This window comes from Dendrobates tinctorius, unplaced genomic scaffold (assembly GCF_039654945.1).
Source record: "Dendrobates tinctorius isolate UK_male_01 unplaced genomic scaffold, ASM3965494v1 ptg000199l, whole genome shotgun sequence".
Classification (NCBI taxonomy): Eukaryota; Metazoa; Chordata; class Amphibia; order Anura; family Dendrobatidae; genus Dendrobates; species Dendrobates tinctorius.
In genome coordinates, this window is record NW_027361866.1 from 4,899,584 (window position 1) to 4,920,349 (window position 20,766).

Genomic DNA, 20,766 nt, shown 5'->3' on the forward strand with positions numbered 1-20,766 from the left:
CCCGACATTGTCGCCGGCACTCAGGACCGAAGCGTTCAGGTGCATAGAACGACATGCAGCCACACACACTCCGGTCCCGAGTGCCAGCGGCAGTGCCGGGTATTGATGTGAGAGACTCGCGCAAGTTTCTCGCGTTTATCTTGCAAGTGTGACCCTGGCCTTAGTTGTGTTTTGAGTCAGGAGAGAAGAAGAGACCGCTGTCAGACAACCCTGGCTGCAGCTTGTGTCACACAGGTACAAAAGGTCGAGGCGTTTAAATTCACATTAGACGGCGGTCTGATCCTGCCAAAATTAGCGGGTTCACTTCAGACAACTTAAATGTCATTTTAATATTGACCTTTACAAGGGTCCATTAACAACATGCTAATCATAAAGTTTCCCCCTTGCTGGGACCCCCTAGCAATCAACTATAATCTGGGGGGAAATCTGCCAGTACGTGTTCAGCTTCCCTTCTGCATTATTACATACATGAATGTCGGAGAAGGACAGGACCTCCGGTGAAACAGCTCTACAGTCCGGCACAGAGATGATGATCCTATATTAAGTACATTATACAGGTGGACAGTTTAGAGTCTGACCCAGACGGAAATGATGGAAAAAGTGAACGATTCCATCAGAAAGAACGTCAGCTGTAAGTCACCATCTATAACTGTGCTGTAATCTCTTACATGTTCTGCAGCACTGATATCTACCACTGTATGATCACAATATGGCGGTAGTATCAGTGTTTTTCTTAATATAGAGGTTTTCAGTAACAGTGCGGTCATCTGCTGAGGTTCCTCTATACCCATAGTTGTCAACATGATTACCCGGATAGGGAGCCATTCAATACTTTTGTCCCCCTGAGCTGTACCCCTAGCTATGCTGCTGCACTACACTATGTGGTTCCTTGATATGACATGGAGTATGCAGTAATAATCGACATACATAAAGAAAACCCAATGGATCAAATAAAATATTTGGCCTCCCTACATGTGCTGGGTCATACTGCTATACACCCCATGCAAAATTGGAAACAACTGGCAGTTATCAGCATACCCTTATTGTCAATGGTTTGTCTGTAAATAGGGGATTGCCATTTCTTTTTTTTCTTAATTATATAGTGTGATCATATTCCACAGCTCTTTAAAGACTATATCATTACTGTCCCTGTTGGGGCTCACAATCAAAATTCTTATCACTATGGCCCCGATTCATCAAGACCAGCAAGTTTCTCATAATGAATGAATGAATGAATGCATCTGATGAACGGCATGCGCCTCCTTATGTGCCATGGCAGAAATCTTACTCCAGTTCATCGACTAGAGTAAGATTTCTGGTGAAAGTAATACAACTGCTCATCTTGAATTCATTTTGGCGGAGCTCGAAGAAGCTAGGGTGAATACGTCAAGAGTCACAAAAGCTTGGGGACTTTTCAAAGCAGAAGTTTTGAGAGGAAACCCAGCCAAATACAGGGAGAACATAGAAATTCAGCAGATGTCGTCCTTGACCCCAGCACAGCTCTGCGCAGCTACATTTCTAACCACTGAGCCACTGTGCTGCTATTGGGAAAGTAGAGGAAAATCCCTTTTTTTCTTTGCAGACACAATGGCTGATTCAGTTTTTGACTTCTTTAGCTTCAAACCCCAAACCATGAAGAGGTGTGGCGCCCCCAGGAGTATGGCCGCCACAGTGGCTTTGTCTTCCTCCAGGGAGGGTGATGTCATGCTTGGAAGCAGTGAAGGGTCTCTCTCGCAGTTAACCTATACATGCAACACAGTTCCACTCCAGGCAAGCAGGGGGGACTCTGAACCGGATTTGAAGGGAGGAGTGCTCTCTGAGGGCCAAGAGGAAGGAGTGGGTCAGTTAGTGTGAGGAGGTCCACGTGTGCAGATGTGTGGAGAGAAGCTGGAGGTTGAGCTGAGGAAAGAGAGCTCCTTCACAGCGAGAGCGCATGAACTGGAGCCTGGTCTCCACGGTTGTACGGATACTAATGGTCCTGCAACAGACACCAGAGGAGTAGGAGGCTGTAAATGCCCTACTCCCATCTAAGACTCGGAGGCACAACAGCACAGAGTGAGCCAAGAGAGGAATAGCGGCTACAGCTGTCTGCCATACGAGGAGTGCTAGTAGAAGAGAATTAGGAGGAACTTCAGTGTAACTCAGTACTAGGAGTACTTCACCCTTAAAGGCGCTAAGAAGGAGACTGCACAGCCCATCTGCTGAGAGAGAATCCCGGAGCTGCTTCCAAGCTAGCCTGCTCCAGTACCTTCTGTAATCAGGACCCTGGACTGCATTTATCAAGTAAAGGTGCAGAAATTGCACCCTGCTGTGTCTTTGTCTATTCCTACCCTTCCGGCACTGCTACATCCCCGTACCAACCACATCTACACTGCCCTGGGACTACAGCTTCACCTGTGGGGAGCTTTTACATCTTTGCTGCACCATACTATCAGTCCCAGTGGATCTGCATGCAGCGTCGGCTTAACATCTCACTTGCCGAACACCACAGGTGGCGTCACAAACTATTCCATTAACTACATTCCACCATTCAACTTCCCCTATTAATTTGGCGCCCAGGGCCACAGACTGGGTCACCCCTGCTGTGACACATCCCGCCCATACCGGCCCGGTACCGAGTATCCCACAGCCCTGGGAGGGCGACCCAGAGGCATGTGACACAGTTATGCTGCCAAATCAGGAAACCAGATACTGTACTGGCCTCTCCGCTGCATATTTTGGAGACATCTGTTACGCATAATTATGATCTTCTCTATACACATCCAACATTTTTCCATTTGTGTACAAGATGTAAAGTTGCTGAATCAGCATTGAGGCAGCCCACGAAATAGCAGGTATCGAGCTTCCAGTTTGCAGCACGATATTCGTAACGTGCCTCACGGTGCATTCGACTCCTCTGCTCGCAGCAAGCTAATTTAAGCAGCAATCAAAACAGTTTGCGCAGGAGGCATAATACGTGTCAGCCTCCTGTTACAGGACAAGACTTCATACCTTTCTGTGCTGGAAGTACTAGGCACATTTAACTCCTGCCGTGCTGATGACAGCTGACAATTACCATTTATCTTCTCATTATTTTCATCAGCACGAGTAGCATTAGACAGTTGAGAGCATACGCCACAATGGATATTTCTACTCCTAGATGCATAAATATTTATGTTTTCCTTTTAACTTGATATTGAAAATTTCTATGCCAGTCATTACAATCCAGCAGAGTATCTGGGTGTCCCAGGTAGGCCCTCTCATGGTCGGTTGTTGCAAATTCATGACTATAAGGTAACAATTACTGGCTTATTTTACTAACAATCCCTTTAAAATTATGGGATGGGTTAAGAATATAAAAAGCAATTTTCGTGGAATACATTGCATATCCTGTACACGCCTGGATGTCTAATACTATAATATGGAGGTCTGTTTTTGTAAAATATACAGTCATGGCCAAAAGTATTGACACCCCTGCAATTCTGTCAGATAATACTCAGTTTCTTCCTGAAAATGATTGCAAACACAAATTCTTTGGTATTATTATCTTCATTTAATTTGTCTTAAATGAAAAAACACAAAAAGAATTGGCCTAAAGCCAAATTGGATATAATTCCACACCAAACATAAAAAAGAGGGTGGACAAAAGTATTGGCACTGTACGAAAAATCATGTGATGCTTCTCTAATTTGTGTAATTAACAGCACCTGTAACTTACCTGTGGCACCTAACAGGTGTTGGCAATAACTAAATCACACTTGCAGCCAGTTGACATGGATTAAAGTTGACTCAACCTCTGTCCTGTGTCCTTGTGTGTACCACATTGAGCATTGAGAAAAGAAAGAAGACCAAAGAACTGTCTGAGGACTTGAGAAACCAAATTGTGAGGAAGCATGAGCAATCTCAAGGCTACAAGTCCATCTCCAAAGACCTGAATGTTCCTGTGTCTACCGTGCGCAGTGTCATCAAGAAGTTTAAAGCCCATGGCACTGTGGCTAACCTCCCTAGATGTGGCCGGAAAATAAAAATTGACAAGAGATTTCAACGCAAGATTGTGCGGATGTTGGATAAAGAACCTCGACTAACATCCAAACAAGTTCAAGCTGCCCTGCAGTCCGAGGGTACAACGGTGTCAACCCGTACTATCCGTCGGCATCTGAATGAAAAGGGAATGTATGGTAGGAGACCCAGGAAGACTCCACTTCTTACCCCGAGACAAAAAAAAGCCAGGCTGGAGTTTGCCAAAACTTACCTGAAAAAGTCTAAAACATTTTGGAAGAATGTTCTTTGGTCAGATGAGACAAAAGTAGAGCTTTTAAGGCAAAAGCATCAACATAGAGTTTACAGGAGAAAAAAGAGGCATTCAAAGAAAAGTACACGGTCCCTACTGTCAAACATGGCAGAGGTTCCCTGATGTTTTGGGGTTGCTTTGCTGCCTCTGGCACTGGACTGCTTGACCGTGTGCATGGCATTATGAAGTCAGAAGACTACCAACAAATTTTGCAGCATAATTTAGGGCCCAGTGTGAGAAAGCTGGGTCTACCTCAGAGGTCATGGGTCTTCCAGCAGGACAATAACCCAAAACACACTTCAAAAGCACTAGAAAATGGTTTGAGAGAAAGCACTGGAGACTTCTAAGGTGGCCAGCAATGAGTCCAGACCTGAATCCCATAGAACACCTGTGGAGAGATCTAAAAATGGCAGTTTGGAGAAGGCACCCTTCAAATATCAGGGACCTGGAGTAGTTTGCCAAAGAAGAATGGTCTAAAATTCCAGCAGAGCATTGTAAGAAACTCATTGATGGTTACCGGAAGCGGGTGGTCGCAGTTATTTTGGCTAAAGGTTGTGCAACCAAGTATTAGGCTGAGGATGCCAATACTTTTGTCCTGCCCATTTTTGGAGTTTTGTGTGAAATGATCAATGTTTTGCTTTTTGCTTCATTCTCTTTTGTGTTTTTTCATTTAAGACAAATTAAATGAAGATAATAATACCAAAGAATTTGTGTTTGCAATCATTTTCAGGAAGAAACTGAATATTATCTGACAGAATTGCAGGGGTGTCAATACTTTTGGCCATGACTGTAACTGTAGAATGACCGTAGTATTTTTTAGCGGCTAATAATAAAAGGGCTAAAAGTCTGTTTATGTAGGCTGATCGGCCAGAGGCATGATATGACCACTGATACATAAACTTTTACCAATCGGCAGACATTTAGGGCCCCGTCACACATAGCGATCTCGTTAGCGAGATCGCTGCTGAGTCACAAGTTTTGTGACACAACAGCGATCTCACCAGCGAGATCGCTGTGTGTGACAGCGATCAGCGACCGGCCCCCCCGCCGGAATTGCTGATCGCTGCAAGAAACCTCTGGACATTTTTTTTGTCGCTGATCTCCTGCTGGCCAGCACGCATAGCTGCGTGTGACAGACGGGAGACCAGCGAACAGCTGGTAACTAAGGTACACATCGGGTATCCAAGGGACGCGCGTCCCTTGGATACCCGATGTGTACGTTAGTTACGGTGCCGCCGCCGCCTCACGCTGGGGACCAGGAGGCAACAGGACACCGCCAGGAGAGGCCGGGGATGCAGGCGCTCCCTCTGCTGGTGGAGGACTGGAACAGCAGGCACACTTGTCCGCTGCTCCCGAGCTCGCTCCTCACCTCGGCGTCGGCGTGCTGATCGCTGGTGAAGCTGTCTGTGTGACAGCTCACCAGCGATCACATAGCGACTTACCAGCGATCCTGACACGTTGATATCGTTGACGGGATCGCTGGTAAGTCGCTATGTGTGACTCCAGCTTTAAATGCCTGTTTACCCAGGGAGATCAAAGTAAACGATGCGCAATGTCCAGTGTTCAAAGGCTGCCATTGTCCTCGGCAACACGAGTCTTGTTAACATTTCACCATACTTAAAGGGGGCATCTAGGACTTTATAACAAACAAAAATGTACCTAAACACTAACAGACAGGTTATTTCAACTTTCCGGCCCATTGTGCCTGGCGCTGTTCTTCCCCAGCACAGAACAGTTACAGACCGCTCTTGCAGAGGATGCAGAAGCCTCTGATGACGGCTTCTTTGCTGCTCCACTCTGTCTATGGGGTGGGACTTTTGATGTCATTCTGATTGACAGCCAGATCTCCGCTGTCTATCTGGGGGAGTCAGCTGTCAGTCAGAATAATGTCAGAAGTCCCGCCCTGTCACATCAGTGAATCCCCGGCAAGAGTGACCACTCTGTGCTCTGTGCAATTACCTGCCTATTAGCGCTTAGGTACATTTTTTATCTTTTTTATAAAGTCTCGGATATCCTGTTTAACCAAAATTTCTTTGTACTGCACGAAAGATCATTTCACTTGATGTACAAGCGATTTGCTCGTGTATTGTGTGATCTGCAGCCTGTTTACACTGCAAGATAATCACAAAACAAGTGTTTTTAACAATGTTCCTAATATACTGTATAAGAAACAGACATCAAGGCACACAAAAGAGGCATATTAGAAAACATTTTTGTGAGTTTAATGTAACTTGTCAGTTGATTCATGCTGCCCAAATCACGGCCGGCATGAATCAGTGTCTTGCTGTGCAATTGAAGCCAGAAATGCAGCTGGAGCAATTCAGAGAAAACTTGGTATGAATATCTGTCCAGGGATCATATGGAGAGATGAGACCACTCTGGTGTTTTTCCCCTTCCTGCTCCAGGTGATTGACAGGTCTCTATGTACACACTTGAAAGAGACCTGTCAATCACCTGAAGCGGGCAGGGAGAAGCTAGCCTGGAGCAGCACTGGACTAGTCTTCTCTCTACCTATGGTCCTCGGCCAGGTCTTCAAAATATGTTTACTCTGTGAGCATCTCAATGAAAATTATACTTGGCAGCAATCTTACAGCCCGACTCTGAGTTATGCTGTTCGTTAGCATAAATCAAGTGACAGGCTCCCTTTAATAGATAAGCGTGTGCACAGCTTTAGTAGGTGCCAAAGTAGGTTCTCACACCATTAACATATATTAAGAGACTCGGCACTCAACCTAAGTGATCAGAAAATTTAATGTTGTCCATACTAGTAGTAGAAAAATGTTTCGGTCTTACATCAGACCTTCATCAGTTACGGAATAAAGTAAGGTTATTAGGTCAGGTGGACCAATAATCTTGGTTGAAGATCACTAGATCATTAAACATTCCTTGTCATGAAAAAGTAGGGCAAGGGTTGTCAGACCTGTGCACATATAGGGTTAAGTGCGCCGTGCCTCAGTGGCATGTGTGGACGCAGTGTCTGCTGCTGGTCCTGACACTGCATCCACACATGCCACTGAGGCACGGAGCACTTAACCCTATATGTGCACAGGTCTGACAACCCTTGCCCTACTTTTTCATGACATGGAATGTTTAATGATCTAGTGATCTTCAACCAAGATTATTGGTCCACCTGACCTAATAACCTTACTTTAGTCTGTAACTGATGAAGGTCTGATGCAATACCGAAACGTTTTGCTTACTACTAGTGTGGACAACGTTAAATTATCTGATCACTTAAGTTGAGTGCCAAGTCACTTAATATAGGCTCCCTTTAATGACTAGCTCCACTTCTGAAGGATGAAGTCTCCCCCTATATAAACATTTAAACTGACATAGGACGATGGGGCAGAAGGGTGATTCTATTGCTAAATAACTGATGCCAAACTGTACCCACTAAGCTTCAATACAGGCTTCGTTACACTGCAGACATTACATTTGATGTTCTATTGAAAAGTCTATTATTACTTTTTGAACTTAAGTAATGTGAAATAGCTGTGTGGAATTACAGAATTGTTACTCCTTTGCCTGCTTCCATTGCCATACTAAGCTTTCATTGATTATCCATTGTCCTCTCGTTATCATCGCCAACTTATGAGTCAATGGTCATTATCATCCTCCCTTGTCAAAACCCAACCTTTTATCTAGTCATTGGCATTCACTTACAAGCAATGAGTAAGCAAAAAATAACTTATCTTGTCCAATGTTTTTATAAGGAACGGATTCTTGAAGCAGAGATACAAAGTCAAAGGCGAGATTCTAAAACCACCAATTCAACTAAGCTTACGAATCTAAAGCAGCCTTTTATGGTTGCATCGCCAAGTCTCACTAGTAGTTTAGATGCTAGACAGAAAAATGGGGACATTCATCCATGAAATAAATTCTGATTTGGAAATAAAAGGTAAAAACTCCTGTTTCTGTTGGGTTTGGTCAGAATCTCCAATCGAGTAAACAAGCCTGAACGATTAACCCTAATGTGTGAACACGCTTGGAGCAAATGGTTCGTCTATAGTTATAGCTTAGCACTAGGCTAATTTATTGTCTGACTTCAACAAGGTTGTAATTTTCTGGGCCTCTGGGATAATTAACCTTATAGATGAAAGTAATTCAAGCATTTCTTACTGACAATACGGAGAAGAATGGCATTCTAGAGATTTCCGAAGTTCTGCTATTGAATGAGCATGTGCAAACATCTGCACTGATATAATAAACAATATGTTCTCATATGCATCTTCAGAAGAAAATCGCGAGCTGCTCCGCTCTTAATGAAGGAAGCATTTAACACTATCAAGGGACCCATGGCACCTGAACACACCTGCATAATCACCCAACGCTGGTGTTTCAAAGAACAACCTTAAGACGTCTTAAAATCCTTTGAGGTGTTTTATCCCATAGCTATGTAAAATGGCGTACCTACTGCACAAGCAGAAATGCAGAATAAAAATAAAATTCCTTTCTTCTTTGAAGAGTGTAAGCAACAGAGCATCTCACCTAAGGGTATTACAGATTCTACTAAAGAGAGATTTGGCCTTGGGAGACAGTGATCTTATTCTGGATCAATGCATTTTATTCTGAGTTTGAAATAAATCTAAGCAGCGGGTATTTGCCCTTTCAGTCAACCATGAGGAAGGCAGAAAACTATACAGAAAAGAAGGAGGGTGATCTTAGTTTATTTGGGGAATGACGTGACTTAAGTCAAAGGTAAAAAAAATTGGATGCCGAGTATATTGTGTGGTTCTACCATAAGATGTCTAAAATGCATTATTGGGGAATTACAAGGAAAAGTAAATAAACAGGATAAAGGGGGTTTTACACATAGCGATATCGCTAACGCATCACCGATTTGGTGACGCAGCAGCGATATCGCTAGCGATATCGCTATGTGTGATACTTACCTCTGACCGTCTCCCCCGCTGTCCATCGCTGATCGCGCGAGATCGCGCAGCTCCATTTCCCGTCGGGCGCTTTCTGCTGGCGCAGACGAGCGACGCGTGGACGCGGACGGGAGGACGTCAGGATCGCCGCGTCTGAAAGGTAAGTATCGTCCGCTGTATCACTGCTGCATCGCTGTGAGATCTTCCTGTGTGGAAGCTCACTAGCGACCATTTAGCGATGCACCAGCGATCCTGCCCAGGTCGTATCATGGTTGGGATCGCTGGTGCATCGCTAAATGTAAAGGGACCTTAAAAGTACAAGAAATCACAAAGTAAAACATTGCACAGAAAATTGAATTTGTATTGAAGGGAATCTGTCACCTGGTTTTGGCGGGTGATGAAAACGAGGTCGGTCCGGTCCGATGGGCGGTGTTCCCGATGTGTGCTGCCTCCCCATCCTTGGCCGCCGTTCACAGTTTTTTGAGGAATAGGAGTAGGTCTCCGCCATTTGTTGAGCGTGCGCTAAGCATTCATGGCTAGCGCACCCGCAGTATGCTTTGCCCATCTGCGGGCAAAGCCGAAAAGCCTGACTGCACATGCGCCGGTTAACTAAGCCCCGGAACACAGCAATATACTTCCGGGGCATAGTTAACCGGCGCATGCGCAGTCAGGCTTTTCGGCTTTGCCCGCAGTTGGGCAAAGCATACTGTGCGTACGCTAGCCAAGAATACTTAGCGCACGCACAACAAATGGTGGACTTCTACTCCTATTCCTCAAAAAACTGCGGATGGCGGCCAAGAATGGGGAGGCGGCACACATCGGGAACACCACCCATCGGACCGGACCGACCTCGTTTTCATTGCCCGCCAAAACCAGGTGACAGATTCCCTTTAAAGGAAATTTACAAAAATCAATCATTAAATTATGGTGTATAATATATTATCATTTGGTCTAATAATATAATCTACTATTTAGAGATATCTGGTCCAAAATTAAGAGATAAGTGAATAAGGTATATTTATATGCAGACAAAAAAAGGCGATGAAGATTTAGGAACAGTGTTGAAATTAATGCTGGAAGGTTAACATATATTTAGTAGTGGCTAACAATTACGGAAGAGGAAGGAAGGAAGTTAGAAGGGAAGGAAGAGGAGAGGGAAGGAAGTTATGAGGGAAGGAGAAGGAAGGAATTAAAAAGGGAAGGAAGGAAGTTAGGAGGGAAGGAGGAGCAGAGGGAAGGAAATAAGAGAGGAAAGGATAAGAGGAAGGAAGGAAGTTAGGAGGGAAGGAAGGAAGTTAAAGGTGTGAAAAAATAGAAGGAATGGGCAGGAAAAGTAAGAAGTAAGGCAAGTAGCAAGGAAGTTAGGAAGACAGAAAGTAAAAATGAAAAGAAAGAAAGAAGGAATGCAGGAAGAAAAACAAGAGAAAAAGGAAATGCAAGGGAGGAAAGAAGGAAAAGAAGGTAAAATTAAAAATAAAAGAAAGTTAAGATATTAGGAAGGAAAGAAGCAGGGAAGGAAGCAAAGAAAGAAAGGACCTTGGGAGGAATGAAATAAAGAAATGGGCCAAACGCAATAAAAGATAATAATTTTCACAACATATCAGATTATCCAGTACAGTTGGCCCGAACAATATCAAAGTTTATGTATAATTATTCATTTTATATAGTGGAGTTGACAGTGACGGATTTCATGCAGCAAATATGATGCAATCCAACCAATTTAAATTAAATTACAGTATTTTCTTCTAAACTATTATAGACCTTCATAGTACGGTCTACCTCACTAATCTTTATTTTAGATTTCTCTATTATTTCAAGGAGATATACACAATAGCCATTTAATGTGAATCTGTCACCACATTTGACCTCTCTAAGCTATTAATATGGGCATACAGGTTATAGATTGCTGAGAAAAGTCCTACCTGTATGTCTCATATCAGATGCCTTGTTGAGAAATCATCTTTTATCACTGTTTATAAATGACCTTTTCCAGGCTCTGGGTAGGACTCTACCTGGAAGATAATTCTGCCTCCAGAGATTATTTAAAATAAAAGAGGGAGTTACCAGTGTGATACAAGTAACTAACACTGAATAGCCTGATTGTTTTAGAGTTTATAATCTTAAACATAACCTATCTTCCCTTATTTATTGTCAGTATAATAGTACATAAATCACCATAGTTGTAGGCTTCAGTAGAGACTGCAGTAACTTATTCTGTATTATCCGTACATAGGTATCAGAAAGCTATTCTCTTATCTTACCTTAAGCCCCCATACACAATAGACTAATGTCGGACAAACCCACTTATATCAATGAATTTGGTCTATAATCCACTGTGTATGGTGACCCTCGGTAACTGATTGTCGGGGAATATGTCAATCAGGCATGTCTAATTTAGGTATGCCAATCACTTTGTTCTCTTGGAGACAAGCCACTGGTAGAAATTTCTGGTGACTGCTTTCTGATAGAGAACACAGGAGCACTTGGTCGAACGAGCATTCCTGTGAATGGGAGAATCAGGCAAGATGGAAGGAAGCTAAGCGATTGGTAGAAGCATTGTTTGTCCGACAGTCATCTGCTGTGTTTGGCTAACTACCGTATAATGTGGCATAAAGTACACCTTCATTATTAATAAGCTTACAAGAAAGATAATAGGTTTGTCTGAAGTTCTCCATACACAATAGATAGTTTTACTAACTGACAGTTTCATTGTTTCCAAATTGATTTTTTTTAAATGAAGGCCCTAAAAATCAAGGGATGGGCCTCAGTTGAACTTTAAAGGCTAAATAGACTCAACTCTTAGATTACTGTAGCTTAAGGCTTAAATTTAAGAAAATGATGGCACTTAAAGGAGATCATCAACCATTGATCCCCTCTGCTTCTTTCAAAGTCCCTGCTGGTCTCAGTGCTCCTCTTACAGGATGGATATATGACCGCTACAGCTAGGGATTGGTTATTGCAGTCACATCTACAATATGTAGTAACAGAACAGGAAGTACACATACCACCAATAAAAGAGGAGCAGCTGGAGATTAGAAGGTGAGAATACATTTTTATTGTAGTGAGAGTAATCATTCAAAAAAAATAAAAAATTAGAGATAAGTAATTTCTATGAAAGAGGTTGTCTTGGGCGTTAACATTGATGGCCTATCCTTAGGATAGGTTATCATAGAATCATAGAATGGTAGAGTTGTAAGGGACCTCCTGGGTCATCTGGTCCAACCCCTTCTCAAAGCAGGATTCACTAAATCATCCCAGACAGATGTCTGTCCAGCTTCTGTTTGAGGACTTCTAATGAAGGAGAGCTCACCAACTCTTGTGGCAGCCTGTTCCACTCATTGATCACCCTAACTGTCAAAGTTTTTTCTAATATCTAATCTGTTTCTCCTCCCATTCCATTTAATCCCATTTCTTCTAGTCTTTCCTTGTGCCAATGAGAATAAAGGTGATCCTTCTACAATGTGACAGTCCTTCAGATATTTATAGACAGCTATTAAGTCTCCTCTCAATCTTCTCTTTTGCAAGCTAAACATTTCCAAATCTTGCAACCGTTCCTCATAAGACATGGTTTGCAGACCGATCACCATTTTGGCTGCTTTTCTCTGAACTTGCTCCAGTTTGTTGATGTCTTTTTTAAAATGTGGTGCCCAAAACTGGACACAGTATTCCAGATTATTCCAGTTTTTGATCAGTTGAGGTACGACAACCGGCACTCCCACCAATCAGCTGTTCACTGTGTTGGCGGTGACTATAACAGCTGAGTTACAGAGCTGCACAGCTCCATTAATGAAATGGTGGTCATGGCCGGGTAGTGCACATCCACCCCCTAATGATTTGAATAAGGGGCAGATATACAGTCGATGAAGCTGTACGGGTCCATAACTGAGCAGTTCTGGCTGGTGCCAACACAGGGAACAGCTGATCAGTGTGGGTGCCTATGGGTACCGTTACACATAACGATGCAGCAGCGATCCCGACAACGATATGGATCGCTGGTGCATCGCTAAGTGGTCGCTAGTGAGCTGCCACACAGGCAGCTGGGGACGGGGGTCGCTACTTACCTGTCAGACGAGGCGATCCTGACGTCCTCCCGCCCACGTCCACGCGTCGCTCGTCGGCGCCACAGGAAGCCAGCAGGAAGCTGACGACGAGAAATGATCCAGGAGCTTCTCGTGTGACCAACGATGAGCAGCGGGGGAGCCGGTCGGAGGTAAGTATCAGACATAGCGATATCGCTAACAATATCGCAGCTACGTCACAAAATCGGTGACTTTACAGCGATATTGCTAGCGATATCGCAGTGTGTAACGGGGCTTTAGGATAGATCATCAATATTAAAGTCTCAGACAACTCCTTTTACTATTATTCTTGGGTATCCAAAAGAAGCAATGACATGTATCAGTAGTGTTCACCTTACTCCTATATTGTCACTTGATGGTCCTTATTGGGAGTCTGGTCACCTGGCTCCAGGGAAGATGTGCCAACATCGCACATGACCATTGCTGCCAATGTGACCATATAGACACAGTGAAGATGTTCTTAGTCGTAGATTGTAATGTATTTCTATAAATGTATTTGTTCCAAAACTTTTTGTAAAACAACTAAAACAAGTCTAGAATATGGAACTTTTCTGTGACTTTTATGTACGACTGCAATCATAAATATGTTATATTAAGAGCCAAAAAGTTAACGGTGTTCTATTTTCTTGAGATATTTAAGCTTTGATGATGGTACTAAAAAATGGGGTATAAAACGGCTTACAACATTGATAAATTTGGCAGTGGTACTTAAGATCAGAAAATTTTGCAAACGGCGCCAAAATTTGGGTGCAAACGCAATGTCTCCTACTATGCATCAACAAGATGGTGTCAAAACTACCATTGGTTGTTATTCCTAAGGGGCTGATTTTTTTGAAGCACTAACAATCATGGCTTCTACCTGTTCCTTCTGATTTATTGATACACAGGTTTTATAAATCATTTTTAATTTGTTTTAATTAAAAATCTAATGTCTTTCTCATTAGGGGAATGACATGTGCTGTAATAGACGTATGTTTCTCTATACAGAAAATGCCATTTCTGGAATGTATCAAGTGAAAATGGAAGCTATAGAATAGATGTCAATGGACCTGTGATTACCACTTCTAGGCCCTGCGATGAGCATCCGTGCCAGATACTGTATATCTTTTGTGCCATTTTAACTGCATAGACTTTCTGCTTTTTTGAATACTCTCCCTTTAATCTCTTACTGAACTAGCCTTTTCTTGCATACAAAACTGTTTCCTCTCTTCGTATATATGTACATTTTCGGGATTTCCCACTGAAGTTTTTCCAGGCGCAAAATCCCTTAAATCAAGTTGCAGCTCTTACGACATCATCCCTCCAACTATGAATGATCCTTAGTGTTCACGCGTCTTCAGAGTCACCCTTAGGACTTGTTATTGCTTTCTTCAATGTGGCCTATTACACTAACTAGATTGTAAGGTCCCGGGAATTTAAAAAAAAAAAACTATCCAAAGAAGAGGATGATTATTGGAATTAATCTAAAAGATTTTCAAGGTAAAAAGCCCCTTAGACCCACATTTTTTTTTTGCTATGAATATTAAAAAACTAAAGAATCAAAAAATGTAAAATATTATAAATGTAAAGATATTTGTAAGAATTCATTTTCCAGGTTCTGCCATTCCAAAAACATTAATACACTAATATTGGTATATTATTGACCTATCTCTTTTCTGTCCCGCCCATACATAAGGGACCAATCTAACCTTTTTTAATTTTTTTTAAATAAAATTGGCATCTAAAAAATGTGTCACTTCCCCTCTGAACACTGAACGTGTCTATTAATGCAAGAAGCAGATTGTCTTCTCTCGTTCCTTAATTTGTTTCATCTAAAAGCAATTCACTCAACATCTTGTCGCCCTCTGGCAGTGTGGTTTGCTTATCTGCACTTAATTTCTCATTTGGACCCAAACAAACTCTTTATAACAGTCTGCTAACTGGAAGGGTGGGGGATGGCTTTGAGTGTCGGGAAAATACCAAAACAAAGCAAAATCCAATGAATTGCTTCCTCTCCAGTCAATAAACTGTTAATACCAATGAGCAAAAAGGAGGCAACTGTCGAATAGATTTTGTTAAAATTTTTCCAAAATTTTCAGATCCTAGAGAACAAATGTAAAGAGTAGATAAAGCTGCCAAGATTATTTTTACTTTTAAACATTGATTCTGACTCAATTTAATGAGCCATAAAGGGCGAGAAGAATGATATAAATTCATTTATTTTAGAATTTTATAGAATTTCACATTTCCGCTTGGAGCGACATTTACTAAAAGGAAAATTCTCCCGTTTCCATTAGCCACATTTGGATTTTTCAGGCAAATGATCCCTTTCTAAATATTGTTTGGATACTATTTCTACTGCACATAATCTAATGTGCTTCCACAGAACAGAGACATTTTCTGAAGCGGCCTCTGAAGTACGAAGGATTGTGCATTCAGTCTTGCTGCACAATGCCAGCCACAAAAGCCTGTCTTGTACAATAACAAAAGTGTATTATTTGCTGGTGTTATCTGTCACGGGCTAATAATGAGCCCACGTCAAATCTCCGGGTATTTTTAGAAAGGAAAATTTTCTGGTTTTCTTTAGTGTTCGTGAAAGAGAAATGCAAATGCTAAATATAATTACATTTAAATGTATATTGTCACCGAATGATCGGGTAAATAATATGTAATATGTTTTATGTTAGGTTTGTGCCGGTATGCTGGCGTAATGAAGAATAAAAATGCAAAAAATTAAGTAAAGATACAAGGAAAAAAGCAAAGGTGTCACCACATAGCTCCTGGAATGTACTTTACAGGTATAAAAACATAAGTGAGCGTAATGTATATACATATATACCAACATATATATATATATATATATATGTATATATATACTATTTTTAGTCTATTACCAGCACAACATAAAATATGTGTCCTTAACATGCACAGTGCATAAAGTATATACTAGTCTGAGGTGTGTGTCTTTATATATATATGTTAATAAATATATTACACAAAAATAAAACAATATATAAATACACACATATATACACTTGTATATATGCAATTTTTTTCTAATGAAGTATATGTACATATATACACATATATAAATGTAAATAAATATGTAAATATATATATTAATAAATATATACAGTATGTACTTTATATATATACAGTGACAGGCTTTTCTGACACCACACTCCCTCTACCCTTTATATAAAAGTGCTGCTAAATAAATCAGTGAATCAAACTTTGCTGCAGCCAAATTAGAGGCTTGTAAAAGAACAGAGCTAAAATTCCAAATCCTTGTAAGACCAAAGGAATAAACACATCTTCCCAGCGTGGGCCTCATATGTATTCTTATCATCCGCTCCTAGATATCAGGATTCACCTGTCAGAGAGTCAACTAGAATATATTTTGCTATCTGGCTTAATGATATGGGGTTTAACCGCTTCGCTGCCGTGCCCATTTGGGGATGGATGGCGTGACAGACGGGGATCCGTAGCGGATCACAAGACATTTTGGAATATGTGACCCAATGCAAGCGGTGCCACAGACAAGTTATAATGATTTTTGTGTCCCTAGGATGCTTAGTGGGTAAGTGCACACACCTGATAACATTTGCATATTTCAGTGCAATTGTTCGAGAGGCAAAAACTTACATTTGTCTTCCAGAAATCAACATAATTTCATTTGCTTAAGCAACTGTTAACAACAAATGAACCAAAATAATGCTGCTTCACATTATGCTGCCCTGATAACCAGCAAGGATCGTTTTAGTTAGTGAAGGTATGGGATATTTTGGGTATGTAAAAGGCCGTTTGACAAGTTTATTTCTACACCATGGACTTAGTAAGACAGAAAAAAAAGAGGCCTAGAAGGAAAGGGCTCTTGACATTACAAATGAAGAAGCTATGAGGTCATGTGTCAAGAGGCAGCACACTGAGCCACAACACAATGATAGACCTCCGAGGTCGTAAGTTTCAGCCACAGCGAAGAGGCCGCCTGTACAATGCCGAACCCATTAAGTGACAGCGTCTGGTTGAGCGAGAATTAAAGAGTTAAAAGAGCAGGGTAGGGTTTTCAATGCCACTCATTAAGTCTTTCACTTAACTCTTCAAATATCGAAATTCTGCCCATGCCAGACTGGGGGATGATGTGACCACCGAGTGGTTTAGGGCCTCCAAAGATCATCATGAGCAGGTTGCACAGTTAAAAAAAAAAACATCAGGCAAATAAATGTCATATAAAACACCAAATATTCAAGGAAAAAGCTCCAGGTACCGGATTTAAGAAGAGATTTGTGAACCAACAGGCCTGCAAGTGCATTGCACGTGTAATACCATGTGTACACATTACACATCCCATTAAAAGAAAATAAACTAGTAAGTTATCAGGCCAGCCCGTGTGCAAATAAACAGGAGGGAAGGAGGCCAATGGCGGTTACATACGGACTCCTGGCATGAAACGATAACTCTAGTAGGAATATAAATACACCTGGACCTTTCTGAAGTCCTGGACATGATATTGGCAATGCACGGCGTGCAGTCTAGTCACACAGCAATGCTTACACACCGTGTGTCATGATGTACGACTGGAGGCTTGTAACCTACAGCACGTCTAATTTACTGCGCGCATTATCAGCAATATAGATTTTACAATTAAAATAATGCGCATGTAAATTCATGTCTGGCTTCAGGGTCCAATCACAAACTGCAGCGGGCTATGTGGGTGCGGAAATTTACGGTGCCTTTAGTTCTAACGCACATGGGCGAAGAAAGAAATCACAAGGTTAAAAGATAATAAATGGGAAGAAAAGTAAAAAAAAGTGTTCCAATATATAGAGTGGGATGGATGAAGGAAGATGTGTATATAGCTAGATAGATAGATATATAGAAAAAAGGAAACAGCACAGTACTCAACTTCGGGTGCCTGGCCCCTGGCAGAAAGTCCCGTTTTCAGCCACAATTTCAATATTCACTCCAAATAAAGGCAGCACTCCATGGTAATTGTTTCCAAGTGGTAGTGAGTTTTATTCAGCCCACATATCAAGGCAATGTTTCGGCTCAACTGAGCCTTTCTCAAGCTTGAGAAAGGCTCAGTTGAGCCGAAACGTTGCCTTGATATGTGGGCTGAATAAAACTCACTACCACTTGGAAACAATTACCATGGAGTGCTGCCTTTATTTGGAGTGAATAGATAGATAGATAGATAGAAAGAAAATGGTGGCAGCACTTCAAAGTTTGATGGAGGAAAAATGGGCATGCGCGAATTAAAATCTGTTTTTCCACCATCAAACTTTAGGGTGCTGCCCCCAATTTTGGGGATTTCCTTGTAGTGAAAACCTTGGAGGCTTTGCAGCAACTTTTGCTTACAGAAGAGAGCTGCTTCAATTTTTCTTTTTTTTTAGATACATAGATGATTGAAAGAAAGTAGATAGATTAGATAATTATACAGATATAGACGGTCGGAGGGATAGAGATAGACCTTAGCTATATGAATCTTGACCTACACTTATGCTGGTCCTTACATTGGCACCAAACTTTTCCACATCCTTCCATCTAATGGTCATTGAACTTCCTTAAAAAGACTACAATGTCCATCCCGTAGAAAGCATTTGTCCCCGCACTCTTGCGTACCTTTCGCCAGGCCCATCACATGAGTAGACACAAGTGCAAAGGCTTGTGAGCCAGTCAAACAGGCATGACCAGAAGTGAGAATATACACAACAAACAGAGGAGGAAGAGGAATGAAGAGCAGTTCGCACACAGCATGGCCTGTCATTGCCCTGTGATATCTCAGGGTAGGCTGCACACCTGTATGCCACAGCACAAACAGCCACCTGTTACCAGACTCTTCCAAAAATCACAATTAGAGAGCAGGTAAATCTCTAATCTGCATTGTGATCACTCTAATTGTGACTTTACATGAGAAAATATTTGGCAGGTGGAATACATGATAAAATCGGACTGATATCTTAACACCTAAAGGGTTGAAGTGATAGCATGTTAAAAAATATGTGAAGACACCTTGTGGCACGGTAGGATTCACATGTGTCTCCACGTCATGGTGCCAGTCTGGATAAGTAAGTCCCCCTGGCATGTAACCAGTACCTGGCATGTTACTAGTAAACAGTGAGCTCTGGGTGTATGGGCACCGGTGGACCGGGCAGACATGACCTGTAAATTTATCATGCGCCATAGATGCCAGGGCAACACCGAAATGGTTTTATGAAATGATATATACATTCTACAGAGTCTGGGGGTATATGATGGCATTGCGATTAATGAAGCGTACAAGTCTATAGACATTTCACAATCGAAGCCCCTGGTATGCATTAACCCCTTCATCAACAATGAAACATCAGCTCTTCTATCATTTCTCTTCAGCTGTCAAACAGATGAAGAAGAGACAACTCCCACAGAAATGTGTAAGGAAGCAGCGGACGTGTGCCAGGAATATCGCAGCGGCGTGTGTGCCCAGGGGTCTGCCCCTTTTGTGGATGCTTCACTACAGACGGGTAGAGGGGGTCAAATTGGAGATGATTTGGAAATAAGATCTCCCAGGTTACACATGTCCAACACATGCTGTATATGCCAATCTGTGCCACTTACCTGCCTGGCTGCATGCCCCCTGAAGTGCTCCAAGTGCCCACAACACGACCAGCCATCCAAGGTAGAGATGCTGACTAGCTCCACACATCCTTATGATGCAGGTCATCTTAAATCCTTTCCAAAATTACATGTCCCAGGGGCATATCCTTCCCTCCCAAATCTCAGAGTATGTCTAAGTGTCAGACAGGAGCTCCTGGCTTCTTCTGACAGTGACAGGAAAGTTATTTCCAAGCAGCTGGGTATCCTCTATACACTGGATTCTTCGCCTTGTATATTCTGCTCACTTTATGTCAAGTCCTAGTGTTTGTCAAAGCCTTGAACGTATGTGCCTGTGTAGTGCACGGTGAAGGCTGCTTGCTCCATACAATCATATGGGAAGCTGTACGGGCAGCTGAGAGCTGCCACATAGGACCTCCCCGCCTCGGACAACAAGAACGCCTACTCCTAGGACTTTCTGCAGCTGATTGGAGAAGGCAGTGCTGCTGAACTTGAAATCCACAATGCAGATTGCACCTGTCTCTCCTGCCTGTTACAGTCAGGACAGCACATGCCGGGAAGAGGGGGGCAACCGGCAGAGTAGTGGGCAGCGAAGGGGGCGCAACTGGTCAACTCTAGCCTATGACTCATGACCAAAGGATGATGATGAAAAGGTCATTGTTATTTTATCACAGAGACTGGTTAGAATGTAAAGTTCTGCGGAATATGATGGCGCTATAGAAATAAAGTTATTATTATAATTATTATTATTTAGTCTGCTCATAGTGTCATATAAAAGTACATCCTATGTATAATAATGATAATAATAATTTATATTGTGCAAATAAAGGAAAGATTATCTACAAATGCGCTTCAAAAAAAGAGATGCAAATGTCCGGTGCTGTACTAACTTAGAAGTTGTCTATATTTATTATAATGTGGGTATTTCACCTAAGGTTATTCTTATTTATTATTATAGCGCCATTTATTCCAA

The 20,766-nt window shown here is 42.0% G+C and overlaps 1 protein-coding gene across 1 annotated transcript in view; it reads right to left on the reverse strand.

The window, feature by feature from the left end:
• Positions 1-20,213, reverse strand: part of ERBB4 (erb-b2 receptor tyrosine kinase 4) — a 1,457,122-nt gene extending 1,436,909 nt beyond the window's left edge. Inside the window, exon 1 of the mRNA XM_073553209.1 lies at positions 19,797-20,213. Within this exon, the coding sequence (XP_073409310.1) occupies positions 19,797-19,902 (106 nt within the window). The 5' untranslated portion in view covers positions 19,903-20,213. The remainder of the gene's footprint in view (positions 1-19,796) is intronic.
• Positions 20,214-20,766: the final 553 nt, after the last annotated feature.